The 18,511-nt window shown below is 50.9% G+C and overlaps 1 protein-coding gene, 1 long non-coding RNA gene and 2 other non-coding genes across 4 annotated transcripts in view; 3 read left to right on the top strand and 1 right to left on the bottom strand.

The window, feature by feature from the left end:
- Positions 1 to 138: 138 nt before the first annotated feature.
- LOC118858852 lies at positions 139 to 212 on the top strand. The gene has a single exon (XR_005010975.1). It is a non-coding gene; the product is annotated as a small nucleolar RNA SNORD49 (small nucleolar RNA).
- A 116-nt stretch (positions 213 to 328) lies between these two features.
- Positions 329 to 1,341, top strand: LOC118855856. The gene is made up of 2 exons (XR_005010816.1): positions 329 to 378; positions 578 to 1,341. It is a non-coding gene; the product is annotated as an uncharacterized LOC118855856 (long non-coding RNA).
- LOC118858868 lies at positions 435 to 507 on the top strand. The gene has a single exon (XR_005010991.1). It is a non-coding gene; the product is annotated as a small nucleolar RNA SNORD65 (small nucleolar RNA).
- Positions 1,342 to 6,885: 5,544 nt separating the features above from the next.
- The window catches only part of LRRC75A (leucine rich repeat containing 75A), a 124,068-nt gene continuing 112,442 nt past the window's right edge, over positions 6,886 to 18,511 (bottom strand). The window contains 1 exon segment of the mRNA XM_036768572.1: positions 6,886 to 8,817. Coding sequence (XP_036624467.1) covers positions 8,262 to 8,817 — 556 coding nt within the window. The 3' untranslated portion in view covers positions 6,886 to 8,261.

Genomic DNA, 18,511 nt, shown 5'->3' with positions numbered 1-18,511 from the left:
TGTTAGTTTAGTCTTATACCCACCCCAGGAGCTGGCATCCCTTTCAGATTCATTGCCCCTAAATGCCTTCACCAGATGGATTGATTGCAGGGCCCTTGGTGCAAAGGAACAGACTGAGGAAGGGTTTGGGGTTTGGCTGTTAATGATGATACCGTTCAATAGGAAGTGCCGTCAGATGCGATAACTGACGATGAACTTGATCATGTCTGATAGCAGCCGGGTATCCTAGCTTCTGTGCGCAATTGGCTTATCCATATTTGTGTTTTATCAGTTTTCTTGTGTTTTTCCTTACTGATGCCTTTTTCTTTTCTCTCCCACCCTCCAATAATGAATCCATGTCATGAAATCAGAATGTCATCACCAGCAGCCCGCAAGGAGGTAAGACTTAGAATGATGGATAGAAAGTACTAAATTAAATATTCTAGCAAGATATTAAATGATGAAATTCACCCAAAAAGCTGGAATTACCGGCAGATTGTTTGGTGGTGAGCCTAAGGTTTTCTGATCATATCCTTGGTCATAAATGAGAATATTTGGTGTAGTATTCAATGAAACTAATATTTATTCTTAATTGTAGGCCATAAAAGACTGTTGAAAGATTCGGAGAGAAGCCTACATTTGATGGCAGTGATGGAAGAGATGCTTTTGAAAACTTTGAGTAACACTGGATGGCTTTCATTGGGTTTCATGAAATTTATTTCCAGTTGTTTAGCAGAAATGTTTTAGGATGTTGTTTGCCTACATTTTGAGTGAAAGCTTAACTTGTAATTAGCATAAGAGGCCTTTGGGATCATGATGGTATCGTCCTGGTAGTGTTCTGACCCCTCAGTATAACCTTGTATACTTTGGAAAGGAAAGGTTAAAACAAAGTAAAAGTTTGCCCAATTCTGTAGAATTGACACTAGCATGAGCAGAGGTAAGGTTTCTTGTCCCACTCCTCCCCAGAATTATAATTACTAAATCCATCCTTTGGTTTTCTCCCTGTCAGAAATTCTGCTCATCTTGCATTGGCAGGCCTTATGGCAGCCTCAAGCAAGACATCGCTGACATTGAGGCAGAATAAAGCTTAAAGCTGAAAAAGGAATGACCTGTGGCAATGCTCAGTTCCTAAGAACATTGCTAAGCTGTTCTGATCAAGTGAACCATGTGGCATTCAGCGTTGTGCTAATTAAATTTCTTATCTGGGTGTAGAGTATAGCCACTGAAGGCATTGACTTATTAAGCTCATTTTAATTAAAAAGAAAACATGTTTTTGTTCTGTTTGTGTTGTATAAAGTAGTTATGGGCCCACTCTCAAATAAAATTGTGAACCTTGTTTGCAAAAAAGCAAACTAAAGCAAAGTTGGTTCTTTTCTTTTAATTGACTTGGGGATAAAAATCAGGTGATGGTAAAACTAAAGCAAGGTTGTTTATGCAGTCCTTGCTGTGCTGAGACATTATGATCTTCTGTTTACTGTTGGCCTTGGAGTTGGGCTGGCAGAGAGAGCCTTCCCACTTCCTTTCCATCAAAGTGTGGACCTCTTTCCACATGGCAACACAACTGCATCTAACTGGCTTTGCCTCATAACAGGATGCTGAATGCTCTTCAGTGGACCTCCACCCCTCCTGTTGAAGGTGGGGAGGAGGGGCTTTATAGGGATCAAGTTGTTAGGAAGGGTTTGAGTTCTTAGAACAGGCTTGGAGAGAACTGGCAGCAGGAAAAGGGGCCTGCTCACCTGACCAGGCAGAGGACACATCCGACTTGATGATTCTAACCCCAGGCTGGCATGTTGACTTCTACCAGGTGGAGCTGTGAGCCAGTCGAGGAAGACACCTGGCCCCTCTGCCTGACCTCCACAACCTGCCTCATCTTTACTGGTTATTCCCATGATAATCCTGGCCTTCCCCACCTTCATTTAGGATGGGGGCCCAAGCCATGGATTGAATTGGGCCCTGGCCTGCTGTAGTGAGCTGGTGGGGGGCAGAAGCTCCCCTAGCCTCTGCTGGGAGTAGGACCTATTGTGATCCAAGTCACCCCACAACCTCATGTGTGGGTGACCTCTCCTTTGTGATGGGCAGTCCATTTGTGGCTTTTATTGGTGCACTGCCTAAAGACTGGAGGGACCAAAGATTGCCAGCTACTGTTATGAGTGTGGCTGAGGAGGGAGCCATTGGACAATGGGCAGACACTCATGAAAATGCTGGAGTGGTTTCCTGGTGCCTTCATGCCATAATAGGTGTAGAACATCAAGGATTCTCAGAAGTCATCTGTCTAGTCAAGGAAACCACAGATGAGGGGAAATTGCAGTCCAGAGTATCCTGCCCAAGGATGCTGATACCCAGTGAGACAGGAGGTTCTGAGCCCAGGCCTCTGCAACACAGGCTTACGCACCCTTCACACTCCTGTCAGCCCTGATTTTGCTATTCAGTCTCCTGTTGGAGCCAGCAGCTATTTGAGGGCTTCTGTATTGGCCCTTACACTTTTCCCACCTCCACATTTGAGATGTTCAATGGGCTCCTCTTCATAGGAAGTCATTGCAGCATGGCAGAATTAGGTTTTTTCCTTTGAATAATATTGTACCTCATCTTTAAACTCCTAAGCTCCCAGCCTAAGTCCCTTATTTTATTTTGGTGGTGACAGCAGGGTGTTGGTGCAGATAGTTTGGGTCAAAGAGTAGACAGACTCAAGAAAAAAGACCTGCTGAGCTGGGAGGATGTATTCTAGGCATGGGAAGGCAATTTTGGGGCCAGGCACAGGTGGGGGATCATAGATGTAGAGCTGGTGGGGGGCCTCAGGCCATCCAGTCAAGTCTCATTTTGTATGTGAGGAAGCTGATTGCCCTGCTCCAGGTCGCGGCTGAAGTGGCAGCCTGAAGCCAAGGTCAGCCACTGCATCTGCCTCGAGATGGGAAGAGGTGGGAGTACAGTGTGGTAGGAAAGGAGATTGAGAGGCCAAGGTAGTTTGGATCTCAGCTAACTAGCTGTGTGAATTTGGGCAACTTAATCCTATTTAGACCTCAGTTCAAGAGGGGTGGGGTCGCATCTGGACCTGATGGCCTCTGCTGTCAGAGCCCTGGGATGAGGGGAGAAAGAGGGGCTGAGGAAGGACTCAGGCAGGCACAGCTGCTGAGCAGAATGAGGGGCCCACATGGGGAAGGACATGAGAGAGTCCCTCTGGGATGCCAGTGTAGGCCACCTTTAAGGAGACCCTGCCTGGCCGTGTGTCCCAGGAGAGGTATGCTGTGGTACCGCCTCATTTACCACAGTCAGAGGCCACCGGTGACTGGAAGTAGATGGTGTCAAGGTAAAGTTTGAAGGCAGGTGGCTAGGCCTTTGATAAGGAAGCCCTGATCTGAGGTCCAGTCCCACCTCAGACACTTAGTGTGACTGCAAGTCACTTCACCTCTATCTCAGCCTGTTTCCTCATCTGTCAAGCATGTTGTGATAATCAAATAAGATAATACATAGAACTAAATGAGCTGGCACAGAAGGACGAGCTTTGCTCTCTGGAGGCCAGATCTAGGTACTGGTTGGGGAGGCCAAGGAAGATGCATTTGCTGGTAGGGGTGGGGGGGGGGGTAGGATTTGGACCCTTCCAAACTCTAAGGTTGGGCTAAGGAGTGTGTGTTGGGGGGGGGGGGGCGGTACATCCTGCTCTTAGACATAGATACACTGTGTTCCTCTTGGTCCATCCACAGTCCTCAGGGACCCAGGACACCAGTCCCAACTTTCCCCACCTCTCCTGGCAAAGGAGCAAGATGACACCACCGTTATCTCCTGCACCCTCTCCCCCAGGGCTCAGATAACAGCCAGCTCCCCGATGCTCCCTCCTCCTCCAGAGCAATTAAGAGGAAGCTGAATTAGAGCTGGGCACATCTGCAGAATCAATATGCCAGTAACTGGCAGCGCCACGTTTACTCAGCCCTGTCCATGGCCGAGCCTTTTGGGCAGGGGGAGACCAGAGACGGAATGGTGAGGAATCCTCGTCATCAGATGCACCCTGCCTGGCTTCCCTGCTCTTCAGTCTCAAGGAGGGGAGGAAGCCATCTGCTTAAGCAAATTCCCAGCCTGGTTACCAGCTAACTGTAGAGTCTCCAGGATCTATCAGTCCCCCTTCTCCCTTCTCACAGCCACGATGTGATACCCAGGCACGGGAAGGCAGTCACATGAGGCAGCTGAGCCCCTTTCTATCAAGAGGATGGGTTTGAATGGGAAGCAGAGAGAATGATGGGTAGCTGTAAGGGGTGATCAGCCCCCAGGGGAGACTCCCTGCCCCTGCCTCCATCTTAGTTCTTCAGTCTGGACCCTCCAGTTTCTTTGCATGGACTCTTGTCCAAGAAGCCTTTTCCAATGCCCCCCACTGCTGGCATCTCCCTCCCACTCTGTGCCCCAGTCACCTGATATTTATTGGATCTGTATTTTGTATGGGCCTATGCATGGCCACGCTATCTCCCCATTAAAACGTGAGCTTCTCTGGGGCAGAGATTGTCAGTTTTGTCTTTTTATCCCCAACATGGACTTTGCTCAAGCCCTATTTTCGCAGGCAGACTTTTCTGGTGGCCACAGCTGCTAATGGTGCCTTTCCTTCTCAGACTATCTTTTGTCTACTCTATATGTCTTCCTATTTCGTTGTGTTAAGTCGTGTCCAAGTCTTGGTGACCCCATTTGGGGTTTTCTTGGCAGAAATACTGGAGAGGTTTGCCATTTCCTTCCCTAGTGAGGCAAGCAGGGTAAAGTGACTTGCCCAGGGTCACACAGCTAGTAAGTGTCTGAGGCTGGATTTGAACTCAGAAAGATGAGTCTTTCTGGTTCCAAGCCCAGTGCTATATCCACTGTGCCACCTAGCTGCATATATATATACACACATACATACATATATATATGTATGTATGTATGTATGTTATTTGTTGTCTCCTCCTTTAGAATGTAAGCTCCTTGAGGGTAGGAACTATGATTTTTTTGCTTTTTTTTTTGTATCCCTACTGCTTTGCAGAGTGCCTGGCACAGTGAGCACTTGATTAATGCTTATTGATTGAAGCAGACAAACTGATTTAAGGGGCTCATCTAGGCCCAGAAACTTGGAATACCCAGAGCAGGCTGATCCACATGAAGCTCAGAGGCCTCAGGAGGGCTTTGCATGTGCGTGAAACACCATAAATCCCTGACTTTCTGCCCCTCATTGTCTCCTCCTGAGCCCCCTTCTCGGTCAGCTTGCACCCCTCACATACCTCCTGGCTGCAGTTGACACTGTAGAAGGGATGGTCTTTGAGGAAAGAGGCTCCATGTGGCCACACCTGAGGTGCTGGGAGAGATCCAGGGTCCTCCTGAGAGCACTCTGCTTCATACGAGCTGAGCCTCCCGACTCCTTCCCTGCTCACCCACCACCCAGTGATGAGCACTTGGCCCAGCATAAGGAGCTCCTAGCCCAAAGCCACCCTCTCTCCTCCTTGGGCCAGCTTTGCCAGAATGTCCCCATGGCAGCCAGCTCCCCAACTTACTAAATCAACATTCTCCTCTTGTTCCTATCAGAACACAAGATCCTTGAGTGCAGGAATTTGTCTTGCTTTTTCATTTTCATTCCCAGCAATTCCTTGTGATCATTTTAAAATGCTTCCTTCCTTCCTTTGTTCCCTCTCCCCATCTGGCAGGCCTGTAGTCTCATCACATCCTTGTCCCTTCCTGCCCTGGGACCTGAGGCATATGACCCTAAGTGAGTTCTTTCATTTGTAAGATGACAGGAATGGATGAGAAGCCTCTGGAGCCCTTCCAGGCCTAAATCCATGATCTGGAGCTGCAAGAGACCCCGGGGCCATCTCTAGCTCAACCCTTTCATTTTACAGATGTGGAAACTGAGGCCCAGGGAAGTTAATATGACTTGCCCAAGGTCAGAGATCAGATCTGAAGCCAGATTCTCTGATCCTCAAGCCGGTGCTCTCTTTCCAAAGTACCCAGTGCCTAGAGATAAGGGCAGGGTCCCACCTCAGTGCTAATTTCTGTTTATTGACCCCAGGGATTGGCTTCAGGAACAGCAGCAGCCTCCCCCACCCAGCTGGAACCAGCCTTCTGTATTTCTAAGATGTGCCTTCCCTTCCCTTGCCCTCCAGTCTACACTGGCGAGCAGCCCAATGTGGTTGGTCTGACTGCAGACCACTGTGGAGAGAGTGGGAAGGCCATATAGCATCTGATGAGGGAAGGAAGGGAAGGGAGGTGGGGCTTGGAGGAATGGGGGAGAGGCCGATGCAGATGAAGCTGGGGAAGATGCTTTTGATGGTGGCAGATCGGTGGCCCCTGCAGTCCCCTCCACCCGGGGCAACCCAGAGCACTCCTGATCCAGGCCGTGGGTGGGGAACCTCTGCTGTGTTCTGGCTCCTGGCTCCCATATTCCTGAACATGGAGATGAGCCAACCTTGGCTGACGCTCAGGGATGGAGGGAGGGAGAACGAGTCTCCTAGTGGTTGTTAGCCGCTCCAATCAGCTCCCCTTCATTTGCCACTTTGGGGAAGGAGGTAGGGGGGTGAGGGGGAGGCTTTGGCCTGGAAAGGGGCCCTTGGGAGCTCTTCTCATCATTCTCCATCATGAACCCAGACTGCAGTCTCTCTGAGGGTACAGGTGGGAGGCGGCTGGCGGAGAAAGGCAGGCCCGGAGCTGCTGGCTGGGGTGGTGATGTGGGCAGGAGAGAAGCTCTGAGTTGGTCTATGTGTGTGGCAGGAGGTGTGATGGGAGGATGCTTTGTACCCCAAATCCTCTGCCCCCAGGAATCCCTGGACTCAAACAGCAGCCCATCCTCCAAGTGACCATTAGCCTATGACAAAGGACATTGGCAGCTGACCCTCTAGGGAGACACCAAACAGGGGAAGCAGACGAGGGCTAGACTCTGGCTGGCCCCTTTATTTCCAACAAGGGAGAGGGACATTGCCAGCCCGGGGTGGCTTTGAGGGCCAGTCGGGCCTGTTCACACCCAGGGTAGGAGAGAGAGTGACAGGGACAAAGACAGACCCCAGACAGACTCAGGGGTGGGGAGGGACAGAGGGGAGAGCCACAGACAGGTACTGAGGCTGATCTTGATCTCTGTGGATACTGGGAAACTGTACAAAAGACAATCTTTAAAAAAAGCCCAAGTCAGGCCAAGTCCGTGCTGGGGGGTAAAGACACTGAGACGGTAATGGGTGGGGGCTCACCCCAGGTCAACCAGGTGTGGCCTGGGCTCCCCTCCTCCGACCACCTGGGTTCTTCAGCAGCAAGGCCAGAGCGGGGTCTAGAACTGGAGCTCGGGCCTGGCAAGGGCAGTGGTTCTAGAGTGGCCAGGTGAGGTTCCAGAGCAGGGAAGGGCATTCTGAATCAAAGGACTTAGGTGAATTCAGGCCTGGGGTTTGGTCCCTAGGACAAGGGGGAGTGGATGAAGGCTGGGCCCACCTTCCCTCCTAAACCTCAGCACCCAAAGGCCATTTCCCAGGGGAGGGATGCCTTTTCTTGTCCTCTTTTTGGGTGCTTAGCACCCACCTCCTGCTTTTCTCTGAAGGGTTCGTCCCCAAGGATTCCTTTCTCCCCCACATTCCAGGGCCTTCTCTAGAAGAAATGGATTTCTTGAACTCAGAACCGCTGGTCTCTTCAGGGTCAATGGTCCCTCTCTCTATGCCCCTCCTCCTTGGACTTGGGTCCCAATCCCAGCTTTGTCACTATTGATGGGATCACAGACCAGTCATTCTCCTACTCTGTGTCTCAGTTTCTTCTGCTATAAAAGGAGGGGAGTTAGAAGATCTCTCAAACCCCTCCCCCATTGCTGCATGAGCAGAGAGGCAGAGGACAGGGCTGGGGCCCAGAAGAGAGGCCGGGGAGCATCCAGGAGCCAGTGATGACTTCTAAGAGGCAGACAACATCACAGGACAAACAACATGGGAGACAGGGATGGAAAGACAAGACCCCAGGAAGTGGACAGAGGCGGAAACCCAAGGAAGAGGTGACTGGCCAACTCCTCTCTCCCTATCTGCTAGGGATGGGACGCTGTCCACTTGACTGGACCCACCCAATCCGGGAGACCTGCCACGGGCACCCCACTCTACAAAGGGGCAAGGCTAGGACATATGGAAATAGGATAGGCCCTGAGAGGCCACCCCGCCAGGGCTTCTTTAGCCTACCCCTCTCCACCCTCCAAAGAGACCTAGGTAAGGCTGATTGCTGCCCAGAGAGGAAGCTTCCTGGTGAAGTCATTGGTCACAAGACACCCAGGCTACATCCCTCTGTACAGTTTTCCATACAAGTAACCTCTACCCTCTCCCTCCATGTCATGTTTGACTGACTATTGGGGTTGCAGACGCTTTCTCTACGAGGGACTTGTTCTGTGTCTCGGTAGCCGGATGGTTCTCCCCAGAATCCACCTCGCCAGGCATACTGTCCTCAGATTCCTCTCCCCCTACAGGCCCCTCGCCCAGCTCCAGGATGGTGGGTAGGTGGCCCTGTTTGGGAGAGCGCCTTCGGAGGCTGAGGAGGAAGGGTTGGGGCAGAGAGTAAATGTCCACGTTATTGCCCAAGTCAATCCATGTGACACACGGGAACTTGCTGAGGTCCTTGAGGGTATCAGTGAAGTCACGGAGCACAGCCTTTGTCAAGCGGTTGCCATTGAGGGCGAGGGTGGTGAGGTGGGGCAGGGAGCTGAGGACCGGCAGCAGTCGGAGGACCATGTCATCGGTGAGGTCGGTGAAACCCAGTTCAAGGACTTCCACTTGGTCCCTGCAGCGCTGCAGATAGGCTATGAGCCGCTCCAGGTCTCGGGACGCCATCGAGATGCCCGACAGGTCCACTGTGTGGTCTGAGGGGGGCCCCAGCAAGGCTGCTTTCACACTGTGTAGGCAGGGAGAGACAGGAAGGTTAATAAAGTGCACCATGCGCACTGCTGTGGATGTTTGCTCTGCTCCCACACCCTGGAGGCAGCAGTGGGCACCTGGGAGGCATTCAAATCTATAATCCTATGAGGTTTCCAGATGAGTAGTCAACCCACATTGATGGAGGGAATTTCTGTACTGGGAGTTCCCAATACCAATGAAATCATAGGTCTGAACTGTACTTCCACTCAAAGAAGTGTTATTATCTGAATTATTCATTGTATATTATTATGTTTATGATTATATATTATTGTGTATTACACTAAATATATCCACTAAACTCCTTCTCTGATATCCTAACATAGCATGGAGCTAACTGGGCTCTGGGAGGCTCCTGTAGGCAGAAGAGAAGCTCTCCACGCTGCGAAGGCTTCTTGAATGGTCTCAAGAAAGAATGGATCTTCTTGTGAAGACAAGCCTCTGCTGGGCAGGTATGGAGGCCACTGAGGGATGTGTGTGTCCAATCCCAGTGACTTGTGGCCCCATCTCCTAGGCTGTGGCTATGTAACAACAAGAAAGCGGCCCTCTTACCAGCCCCGCATTCTAAGGGCTGACATGCTTCTCTGGTCTTGTCAGATCTCCCATAGCACTTTGCTGCTCTCTGACACAATTATTTTTATCTCTTTTTTTTGTTTCTTACATCACCTTCATTTCTGAATATATCCTTCCCGATTCCTCTCCCAAGCAAATCAGCCCTTGTAAGAAAGGTCAAAAAAGAAAGCTGAGGAAAACAGGGCAACCCCACGAAACCAACACAGACACATGGCGCGGGCCTGGTAATGTTCCCAAGTCCCTGCTTCTCCAACGAGAGGAAGGGAGAGGGTTCACTCTCTCAGCTCTTCTCTGGGGTCAAGCTTGCTCACCCAGTGCCTCTACCTCTCATTACTGTGTATATTACCTGAGCTTGGGGCACAGCCCGTACTATATTGTGAGCTCCATGAGAGGAGGGACCACATTTTATCCTAGGGAGGCTGCTGAGTCCCAGGGAAAAGTGCTTGGAGATCTGAGGAAGGAGCAGTCATTGCAAATCCATTGGAGAGAGGAGAGAACAGCACTAACCCTAGCTGGGTCCCCTTGGGTGGACTTCAGGGTTGACATTGTGAAAACCTCCTAAATGCTGGGCATCCTACTGAGAGGCATGGGCTGTTGGGGGATGGGAGCGAGGATGGACAAGGCTGCTCCCTCTGGGCCCAAGAACAGAGGATTCGTCTTACTTCTCAGTCCTGAGCTGAGGCTTTTGGGGTAGCCGGGGGTTAGTGGGTGCTGTTGTCATAGTGGATTTCACCACTAGAGGGCATTTCAGCCACATCTTGGTCCATCACCTGGGATGGGCAGGCAGACTCCCCCATCCCTAAACCCCTGCCAGGGAGAGCAAGAAGTCCTAGGAAGGTTTCTCTGGGACCCCCCAGCCTTCAGCCCTCCTGCCTCTGAATACCTACGGTCCACAGAGTTCACATGCTGGCCCTTCGTTACCGCAGGTTTCGTCTGGCTTTCTAACACGTGTGAGTGAGTGTGTGTCTGTGTCTCCCCAGCAAGACTGAGGCTGTGTGGTCCTGGACAAATGAGTCACCCTGAGTCTCAGCTTCCTCCTCTACAAAATGAAGATGCTGGATTTTACGTCCTTTTTTGGACCTATGCGGAACTTTGCTGCTGAGGTTCATTTTCCTTGAGGTGAAATTTAGGGTGGCAGATGAATGCTAGGCTTGGAGTCTAGAAGATTCAGGTTGAAATCTCACTTACCCGCTGCCTGCCTCAGTTTCCTTGTCTGTAACATGAGATACCACCTGCCTCAAGGGTAGATGTGAAGCTCAAATTAAATAATCCACATGAGAGGTTTGTGAATCCTAGCGTGCTGTGTAGATGTTGCTGTTCACACAAAGCCCTTTCCTGGCCCATTATGGGATTTTAAGTCTCAGTGATTCCCAGGAGAAGTCACTTGGGAGGGTGGTCCTTCCTCACAGCCCCCAGGGGTCTAGCTGAGAGCCATCAAGGTCATGGGAAGCCGAGGCTTCAGCATCCACTTCCTGGCCTTAGGAGAGGAAGGTCCCTCCTTTAGCCCAGACTGGAGAGTTCTTCAGGAAAAGCCATCTGCGGCCCATCCCTGTCCTCAGCCTTCCAGAGAAGGTCCTGCCCCCTTTTGGGCTGTTCCAGGAAAGGGCCCCAAATTAGGGCATTGTATTCTAACAGTCGTGATAAGAACAGCACCAGCCCTCCCGCCATCGACATGACCTTGTATCCATTTTGTATAGCCAGGGCGGCCCAAGTCTGTTAAGTTTTACATTCTAACACCTTAAAGGCACTGCCTAGAATACAGCAGACAGTCACTAAATGCTTGTTCACTGACTAAGCACTCACACTTGTAAATAACTGACGATTTCCAGAGCAAAATGCTTTACAAATATCCCCTCACTTGGTCAGCAATCCTCTCAGGCAGGTAATGTCACTGTACCCCCATTTACAGCTGAAGAAACTGAGGCTGAGTGGCTTGTCCATAGTTGTCCAGGTAATTATGGAAATACGTTTTACATGACCGCATGTGTATGATCAATATCATACTGCTTGCTTTCTCAAGGGGCGGGGGAGGAAGGGAGATAATTTGGAACTCAAAATTTTAAAAAATTAATGTTAATTTTTTAAAATATAATTAGGAATATTTAACAAAACTATATTAAAAAACCCAAGATTGTACCACTTGCTAAGCATCAGAAGCTGGGATTGGACCCCTATCTAGGAGACTCCACATGCAGGGAAGAAGGTATGGGGAAAGGCCCAAGGCTGTCCACATGAGCCCACCGTCAGTCTGTCCCTTGGGCCTCCACTTCCAGGAAGATGGTCATGGCACTGAGGACCCCAACGTGCATTCACTCATTCACCAAACATTTATTAAACACCTATTTTTCAGGAGCTGGATCAGCAGAGACAGATGCCCCTCCCCAGCCCACTCTCAGCCCCAGCTTCATCTCTAGGGAAAAGCCAGGCACAGAAACACAGTCCATGCTAAGAAGGGCACAAAATGCTCAGAGATCAGAGAAGACAAAGGTCACTTCCGGCTCTGAGGAGGCAGCCTTGAAGGCTGGGCAGAACATCAAGAGGTATGGAGGTGGGGGAGGGGCATCCTAACGGCCAGGAAAGGCACAGACAGGACAAAGAATTCAGGAAATGAGGACAGCAGACAGTCCACTGATCCTAGCTCCTAGAGAGGATCTCAGAGGCCACAGGCTAACCCGCTTGTTTTACCAAAGAGGAAACTGAGGCCCATGCAGGCGAGGGGACTTAGAGCCTAGCTTTAGAGCTGGAAGGGACCTCAAAGGCCATCTAAGCAAACCCTTTTATTTTATAGAGGGGTAAACTGAGGCCCAGAGACCAATGGCAATGACTAGCCCAAGATTATAAAAGGGTAGTAAATGGAAGAGGCAGGGTTTGAACCCAGGCCTTTGATTGCAGATACAGTTTCACATCAACTTGGCTAGAGCGTGCACGCACGCATGCATACGTGTGTGTGTGTGTGTGTGTGTGTGTGTGTGTGTGTGTGTGTGTGTCTCCGTCTGTCTGTCTTTCTCTCAGGGGGATGAGAGAGAGAGGCCATCAGAATTAGAGATCAGGATGAAAAGGGAGAGTAGGAGCCAAACGCTCAATGCCAGGGATCTGCATTTTGCCGAGGTGGTGATGGGAGCCATTGAAAGGTTTTGAGCAGAGGAGAGACACACTAACATCAATAGACAAGGACGCTGAATCTAGCAGTGGGCTGGAAGTGGGGGGAAGTCCTGAAAGTAGGGCAGAGATGGGAGAGGGCCCATCCGAATGGGGAATGGTCTCAGGATGTGTTCTGGGGAGAGCAAATGCCCTGTGACAGCACAGACTGACAGCTGGAAGACCATACAGTTAAAAAGCTCACCCAGAAGGTGTCCCAGATTGGGAGCTGGGAGCACCAGGCTCTGGCCCCAGCTCCACCACTCACCAGCTGGGTGACTGAGTAAATCACTTACCTCTCCTGTAACATGGGAGTGTTGAGTTATGTGATCCCTGAGATTCTCTGGTTCTCGGGCTCATCTCGGAGCTTTGGGTAACCAGCTTTGGGTCTCAGCGATAAGGGCAGAATGGACATGTGGAATAGGAGACATCCCAAATTCTGAGAATGGTCACTGACCAACCTGGTTGTGCATGGTCTGTCCTAGAAGTCAGGTGGGAGAAGATGTCTCCATATCTACGTGGGGGGGGTTGGAGGGTAGAAGGAATGAATTTCTCGGTTCCATGCACCCCAAGGGACATAAACCAACATCTGACCAGGAAGGAGAGAGGCCACTCAATGACCCGGGAGGGGCCTGTCTCCAGAGGCCCTGCGGGCCTGCGTCCCCTCTGCCCTCAAGCCTCTCAGGATGCCTCCTGACCAGCTCTTCACTCTCCTCATGTCTTCCGTTTTTGTCACCTGGATCCCAAAATAAGTTCTCGGCCCTGCCCCTCCATCGCCCAACCACACGTCCCTGCTGAGTGAGTCATCAGGAGGAAATGGATGCTGGAAGAAGAAGCAGCTGATCCTCTTGGTGCTGAGGGGGTTTCTCGAGCCCTGGAAGCTGCTGCCTGCCCTCCCACCTTGCTTCAGATCTTCCTGGCCCCTCATCCCCAGCTCTGCTCTGGTCTGCCTGGGCCATCCGGACCGCCTCTCCTCCCTTTCTCTGCTTTAACTGTCTCCATCTCCTCACCCCCCATTCACTTCTCGGCCCCTTGTCATTTGGCTCCTAACCCTACTGCTTGGTGGTAATGGCTTTTTTCAAGGTTACTAACCAGGCTCTCCACGGCTAGGTTCAAATGCCTTTTCTCAGTCTGAGCCCTCCTTGACCTTGCTGTGGCTGTGAACGCTGTGGACCAAGCTCTCCCGCTGAATAGGATTCTCTTGGGCTCCATGATCATGCTTTCTCTTACTTTTCCTGCTACTTAACTGACTCTTCCTTCCTGGTCTCTTCTGCCAAACCAGGACAGGCCTCAGGTCAGAGGCGGCATTGGAAGTGAATTATTAGGTGATAACAGGGGATGGAGTGCTTGACCTGAAGTCAGGAAGACCTGAATACAAATCCTGCCTCTTGCTAGCACTGTGGCCCTGGGCAAGTCACTTAATCTCTCCCAGCCTCAGTTTCTACATCTATAAAATGGAGGTGGAAGAAGGCTTCTGAGTCAGAAACAGGAGTCTGGACCGAAACCCTGTTGCTCCTTCCTAGGGGTGGGTGGGGCAGGGGAAGCAAGAGGGACCCACAGAACCCCCCAGTTCCTAGAAGGAACCTTGCAAACCATTCAGCCCAAGTCCCACCTTTGACACAGAAGGAACCTGGGAAGTCACTTGACCAAGGGTAACAATCAGTAGCAGAGCCTGAAAAGCGAGGGGCTCTTTTTTGGGGGAGGGGGGATGGTGTTTGACAGGAGGAGATCAGAGGAGTCAGGATAGGTCCAAGTCACCTAATAAATCAATAGATCCATAAGCATTTAAAAAGCAGTGCACAGGGCTAGATGCTGGTGATACAAACATAAAAATGAACAGGCCCTGGCCTCAAGGAGCTTACCGTCTATCAGAGGAAACTCCACATACTCATGTAAATACAAACAATAAATACAAGAAAATTTAGCAGCTGGTGGGAAGGGAGGCCTTGTGGAGGAGGAGGAGGTCTTTTGGCTGAGCTCTGAAGTTAGCTAAGAGTTAAGAGGCAGAGGGGATGAGGGGGTGCATTCCAGGCATGAGGGACAGCCATTACAAAAACCTGGAGACTGGAGATGAAACTGTCTCGTGCACAAGGAGCAGCAAGGCTGGCTGGTTTGGTGTGACCCTGGAATGTGTCGAGGGGAGCGGTGCTGGATCAACCTGGGAAGGCTGGTCTGAGCCAATCTGGGAAAGACTTTGTATCTGACAGCTCCTCTACCACGGGCCCAGCCCTGCCCTAAGAACCAGAAGCCTGGCTGGGCTGGGACTTGTGGGTACACTATGGGTCTGAGTCAGTGCAACTTTAGACATACTCCTTGGGGCAGCTACACAAACATCACACAGATATGGCCACACACACACCACACACACTCAGATCCACGATGGCGAGACTGGTTCTAAGTCACTATATGGATTCTGACCTGGACACTCCAATATATAATCAACCATGTACCAGCTCCCTGTCTCCTCTCTCCCGTGGCTTTCTGTCTCACACACGCATACACACCCACACATGTGTGCCCTGCTTTAAGAAAATCCAGCTCTGTGCATGAAGATCCAGGTTTACACCATAGAAAAGTTGGGGAATGATAATTTCACAAAATGATTTCATTGCTTTACAAAAGGTCAGAGCTCCTGCGTGACCAGCCAAGCAGAGGAGGTCGGTATGATTAGTGAACAGAAATAAGTCAGGGAACCTGGGTTCAAGTCCCACAAGCCCATGTGTGGATGCATGATCCTGGGCCAGCCACTGCCCCACTCGGAGCTCTAGGCTATTTTCCAAGAGAAGATGCTGCTGTGCATCAGAATTTCTTATACCTGGGCCCCCAGCCCTGGAAGTTTCAACCTTGCACTCCCTTCAATGCCCAGCTCTTGTGTTCTATCCCATAGAAGGTTTGATTCACAGATCCATGACATTTTCATGACTCTGGAGGAATCCCTCCATCCTTCCCCCGATTTGCCAAGCAAGGCCCCTTCCCATACAACTCAAACCTGCGCTGGGACCCACAGATCACATGCTATCAACACCGCCTCTCTGGCCCCATCCCTTCTTCTGCCCCCTCCTGGCTCCCCAGCCCTCTAAAATCCAGCCTGTCTGTCCATCTGTGTCTCTCTCTTTGTCTCTGTCTCTCACTGTCGGCCCAGGGGGCTAACAAAGGCAGCCCTCCCATGCATGGGCCAGGCTCTCTGTCTGGCCAGAGAATCAGAGCCTTCCCCCACCCCCAGCTCCAAAAATAACCCCCTCCCCCTCTCTCCCAAGCACAGCCATAGACTGATCAATAGTAAGGATTTGGAAATAAAAATCTGTCTTCCTGTGGCTCTGACTGGTAATCTGCTCTCCAGAAGAGGATGGAGACTGGGCCTGGCTTTGGGTGGGGGTGGGGAGCTGAAGCTGCTGAGAGCATGAGAAACAGAGCAGGGAAGAATCCTGTGGAGACCACTTCCAGCCCCCCCTTTCCCCTGCAGTGGGAAAGGCATTTCCTCAGAGACCCTGAGAAACAAGCTTTGGCTTATCTAGGAATTTAGGGCAGGAGGGTGGGAGATCAGAGGTTCCGAGAGTGCCCGATCCCACCGAGGCAGTGTGGCTATGATTGGAGAGAGGATGGGAGGGAGGTTGGGGCCCCAGGACTGGATGCACACTGAGAGCAAGGCTCCCAGCAATCCCTCAGCTGAGTTTTCTCCAACTTAAAATGAGAGGAGTGATCCATGCTTCCTAGGGGGACTGTGTGCAGAATAAGGGGGTCCTTGGCCAAGATGGGTGAGGTAACCAAGACAGCAAGAATCACAGCCCCTTAGAATATCAGAGCTGGAAGGAACCTTCAAGATTGTCTCTTCCAATCCCCTCATTTCACAGAGTCTCAGAGAAGTTCAAGCTTGTGGATCTCCTAGCTCTCCTAGAGGCCCATGGACCTCATAAGTCTTCCTAGAGGCTCATGGATCTCCTAGATCTCCTAGAGGTTCATGGATCTCATAGAGCTCCTAGAGGCTCATGGATCTCATGGAGCTCCTAGAGGCTCATGGATCTCCTAGACTTCCTAAAGACTCCTGGACCTCCTAGAGGTTCATGGATCTCATAGAGCTCCTAGAGGCTCATGGATCTCATGGAGCTCCTAGAGACTCATGGATCTCCTAGTCCACCTAGAGGCTCATGGATCTTGAGCTAGAAGGGACCTCAGTGGCCGCCATCCAGTTCACAAGATCACCCATTTAGGGCTGGGTGGGACTTTTCTAGACCTATTCCCTCCACTTATTCTCAAGAAAATAATGATACACAGAAGTTAACTAACTTGCCTAAGGTCACATAGCTGGTAAGTATCTGAGGCAGGATTCAAATCCAGATCTTCCTGATCCCAAGCCCAATGCCTTGTCTACTATGATCCAGGATGCCCAGGGTCACAGGGAGGTGTGACTACACAAACACAGGCCTCGTGCTGCTGGGGGCTGCCTTCTCTCCTTTCAGGGGAGGAAGAGGACTTGGGGGGAGGGGCTCCAGAGGTCAAAGAGCAGGACATTTCCCCCTTGCTGGGTTTCTGATTCCTCCTCTATTAAGTGAGGGAGTAAATGACCTTGAAGGTCCCTTCAATTCTGGCCTTCTGTGACTAGGACATCCCTTATTCAATCTCGTCTCTCTCAGCCCCATCAGCAGGACCAAAGCTTCCTGCAGCCTACCTGGCCAAAGAGAGAATGACACCACTCAGCACAACCACACCAAAAGAACCACCTGGATGCACTGATGGGGTGGGGTTGGGGGGCAGCCTTGGGCTTGGCTGCCAAAGTGTTGATCTCCCTGGCCAGCAAACTAGGCAGACATCAGCATCCTCAGGGCCTCTTCTATTGCCAGTGGGGTGCCTTTGGGCCTGTGCCACTAGGACCTGCTGGCTCCTGTCTACTGGGATGAGGCTTCCCCTGCCCCTTTTCCCCTTACTGATGGGAGGGCAGAACATCTGGTGTGACTCTGGTTTCTTCTGTAAAGTGAGGGGTTTGCATTAGGTGATCCAGACCATCCCATGGGAACCAGGGGATAGAATTCTGGTTGTGGAGTCAGGAAGATCAGAGTTCAAATCCTACCTCAGTGACTCTGAAATGGGTTCAAGCCCTATCTCTGACAGTTAATATGTGAACTTGGTCATCGCTTCATCTCTCTGGCCTCAGTCTCCTCACCTGTAATATGCAGGTTTTGGACTAGATAACCTCTAAGGGCCATGCCACTCTAAATCCAAGATGCTCTGATTGTCCCCCTCCCTCCCACTCCCAGCTCCCCAGACCACTCACCCTCAAAGACCAGGCAGTGGACAGCAGGGAGTCAGCAGCAGGTCAAGGGAAGACATGGGCCCACCCTGCTGAGATTCCAGCCAGTTTCATGGGATCCAAGAACCAGAGCATTTGAGGGCTGACCCCTTTCGTTTGAGGCCCAGAGCCTGGCCCAAGAGCATAATAGCTAGTAAGTGGCATTGCCTTAGATCTCCCAACACCCAGCCGAGTGATCTCTTTCCTCCATGTGGTCCCTCTTATGAAACGAGATGAACATGCTCCTGGTGGGTATCATCAGAGCCTACCATGGAGCCTCTCACACCCAGAGAAGGGGCTTAGGAGAGACTTGGCAAATTAAATTGGATGAGGCTTTTGCCCATGGGATCATAGGTCTTAGAGCTGGAAAGGCCCTCAGAGGCCATCTGGTGTAACCCTCTCATTTTACAGATAGGGAAACTGAGGCTTAGAGAAAGGGACCTGTTGGCAATGGGATTGGAACTCAATTCTCTTATGATTTCCTGGTCCAGAACTCCTTTACTAGTTTGGGATGAATGAATGAAAGAAAATCTTGTGGTCTCTACGATCTTGGTGACACAATTACTGGACTTACTTAAAAAAAAAAGAAAAGAAAAAGTCTTAAGTCAGCCCTTCCTTTCAGAAGCCTGGCGTGATCCCTGACATCTTTGTTTTGAATAGCCTTCAGTAAGCAGCAGCA

This window comes from Trichosurus vulpecula, chromosome 7 (genome assembly GCF_011100635.1).
Source record: "Trichosurus vulpecula isolate mTriVul1 chromosome 7, mTriVul1.pri, whole genome shotgun sequence".
Classification (NCBI taxonomy): Eukaryota; Metazoa; Chordata; class Mammalia; order Diprotodontia; family Phalangeridae; genus Trichosurus; species Trichosurus vulpecula.
This window is presented reverse-complemented; position numbering and strand designations above follow the sequence as displayed.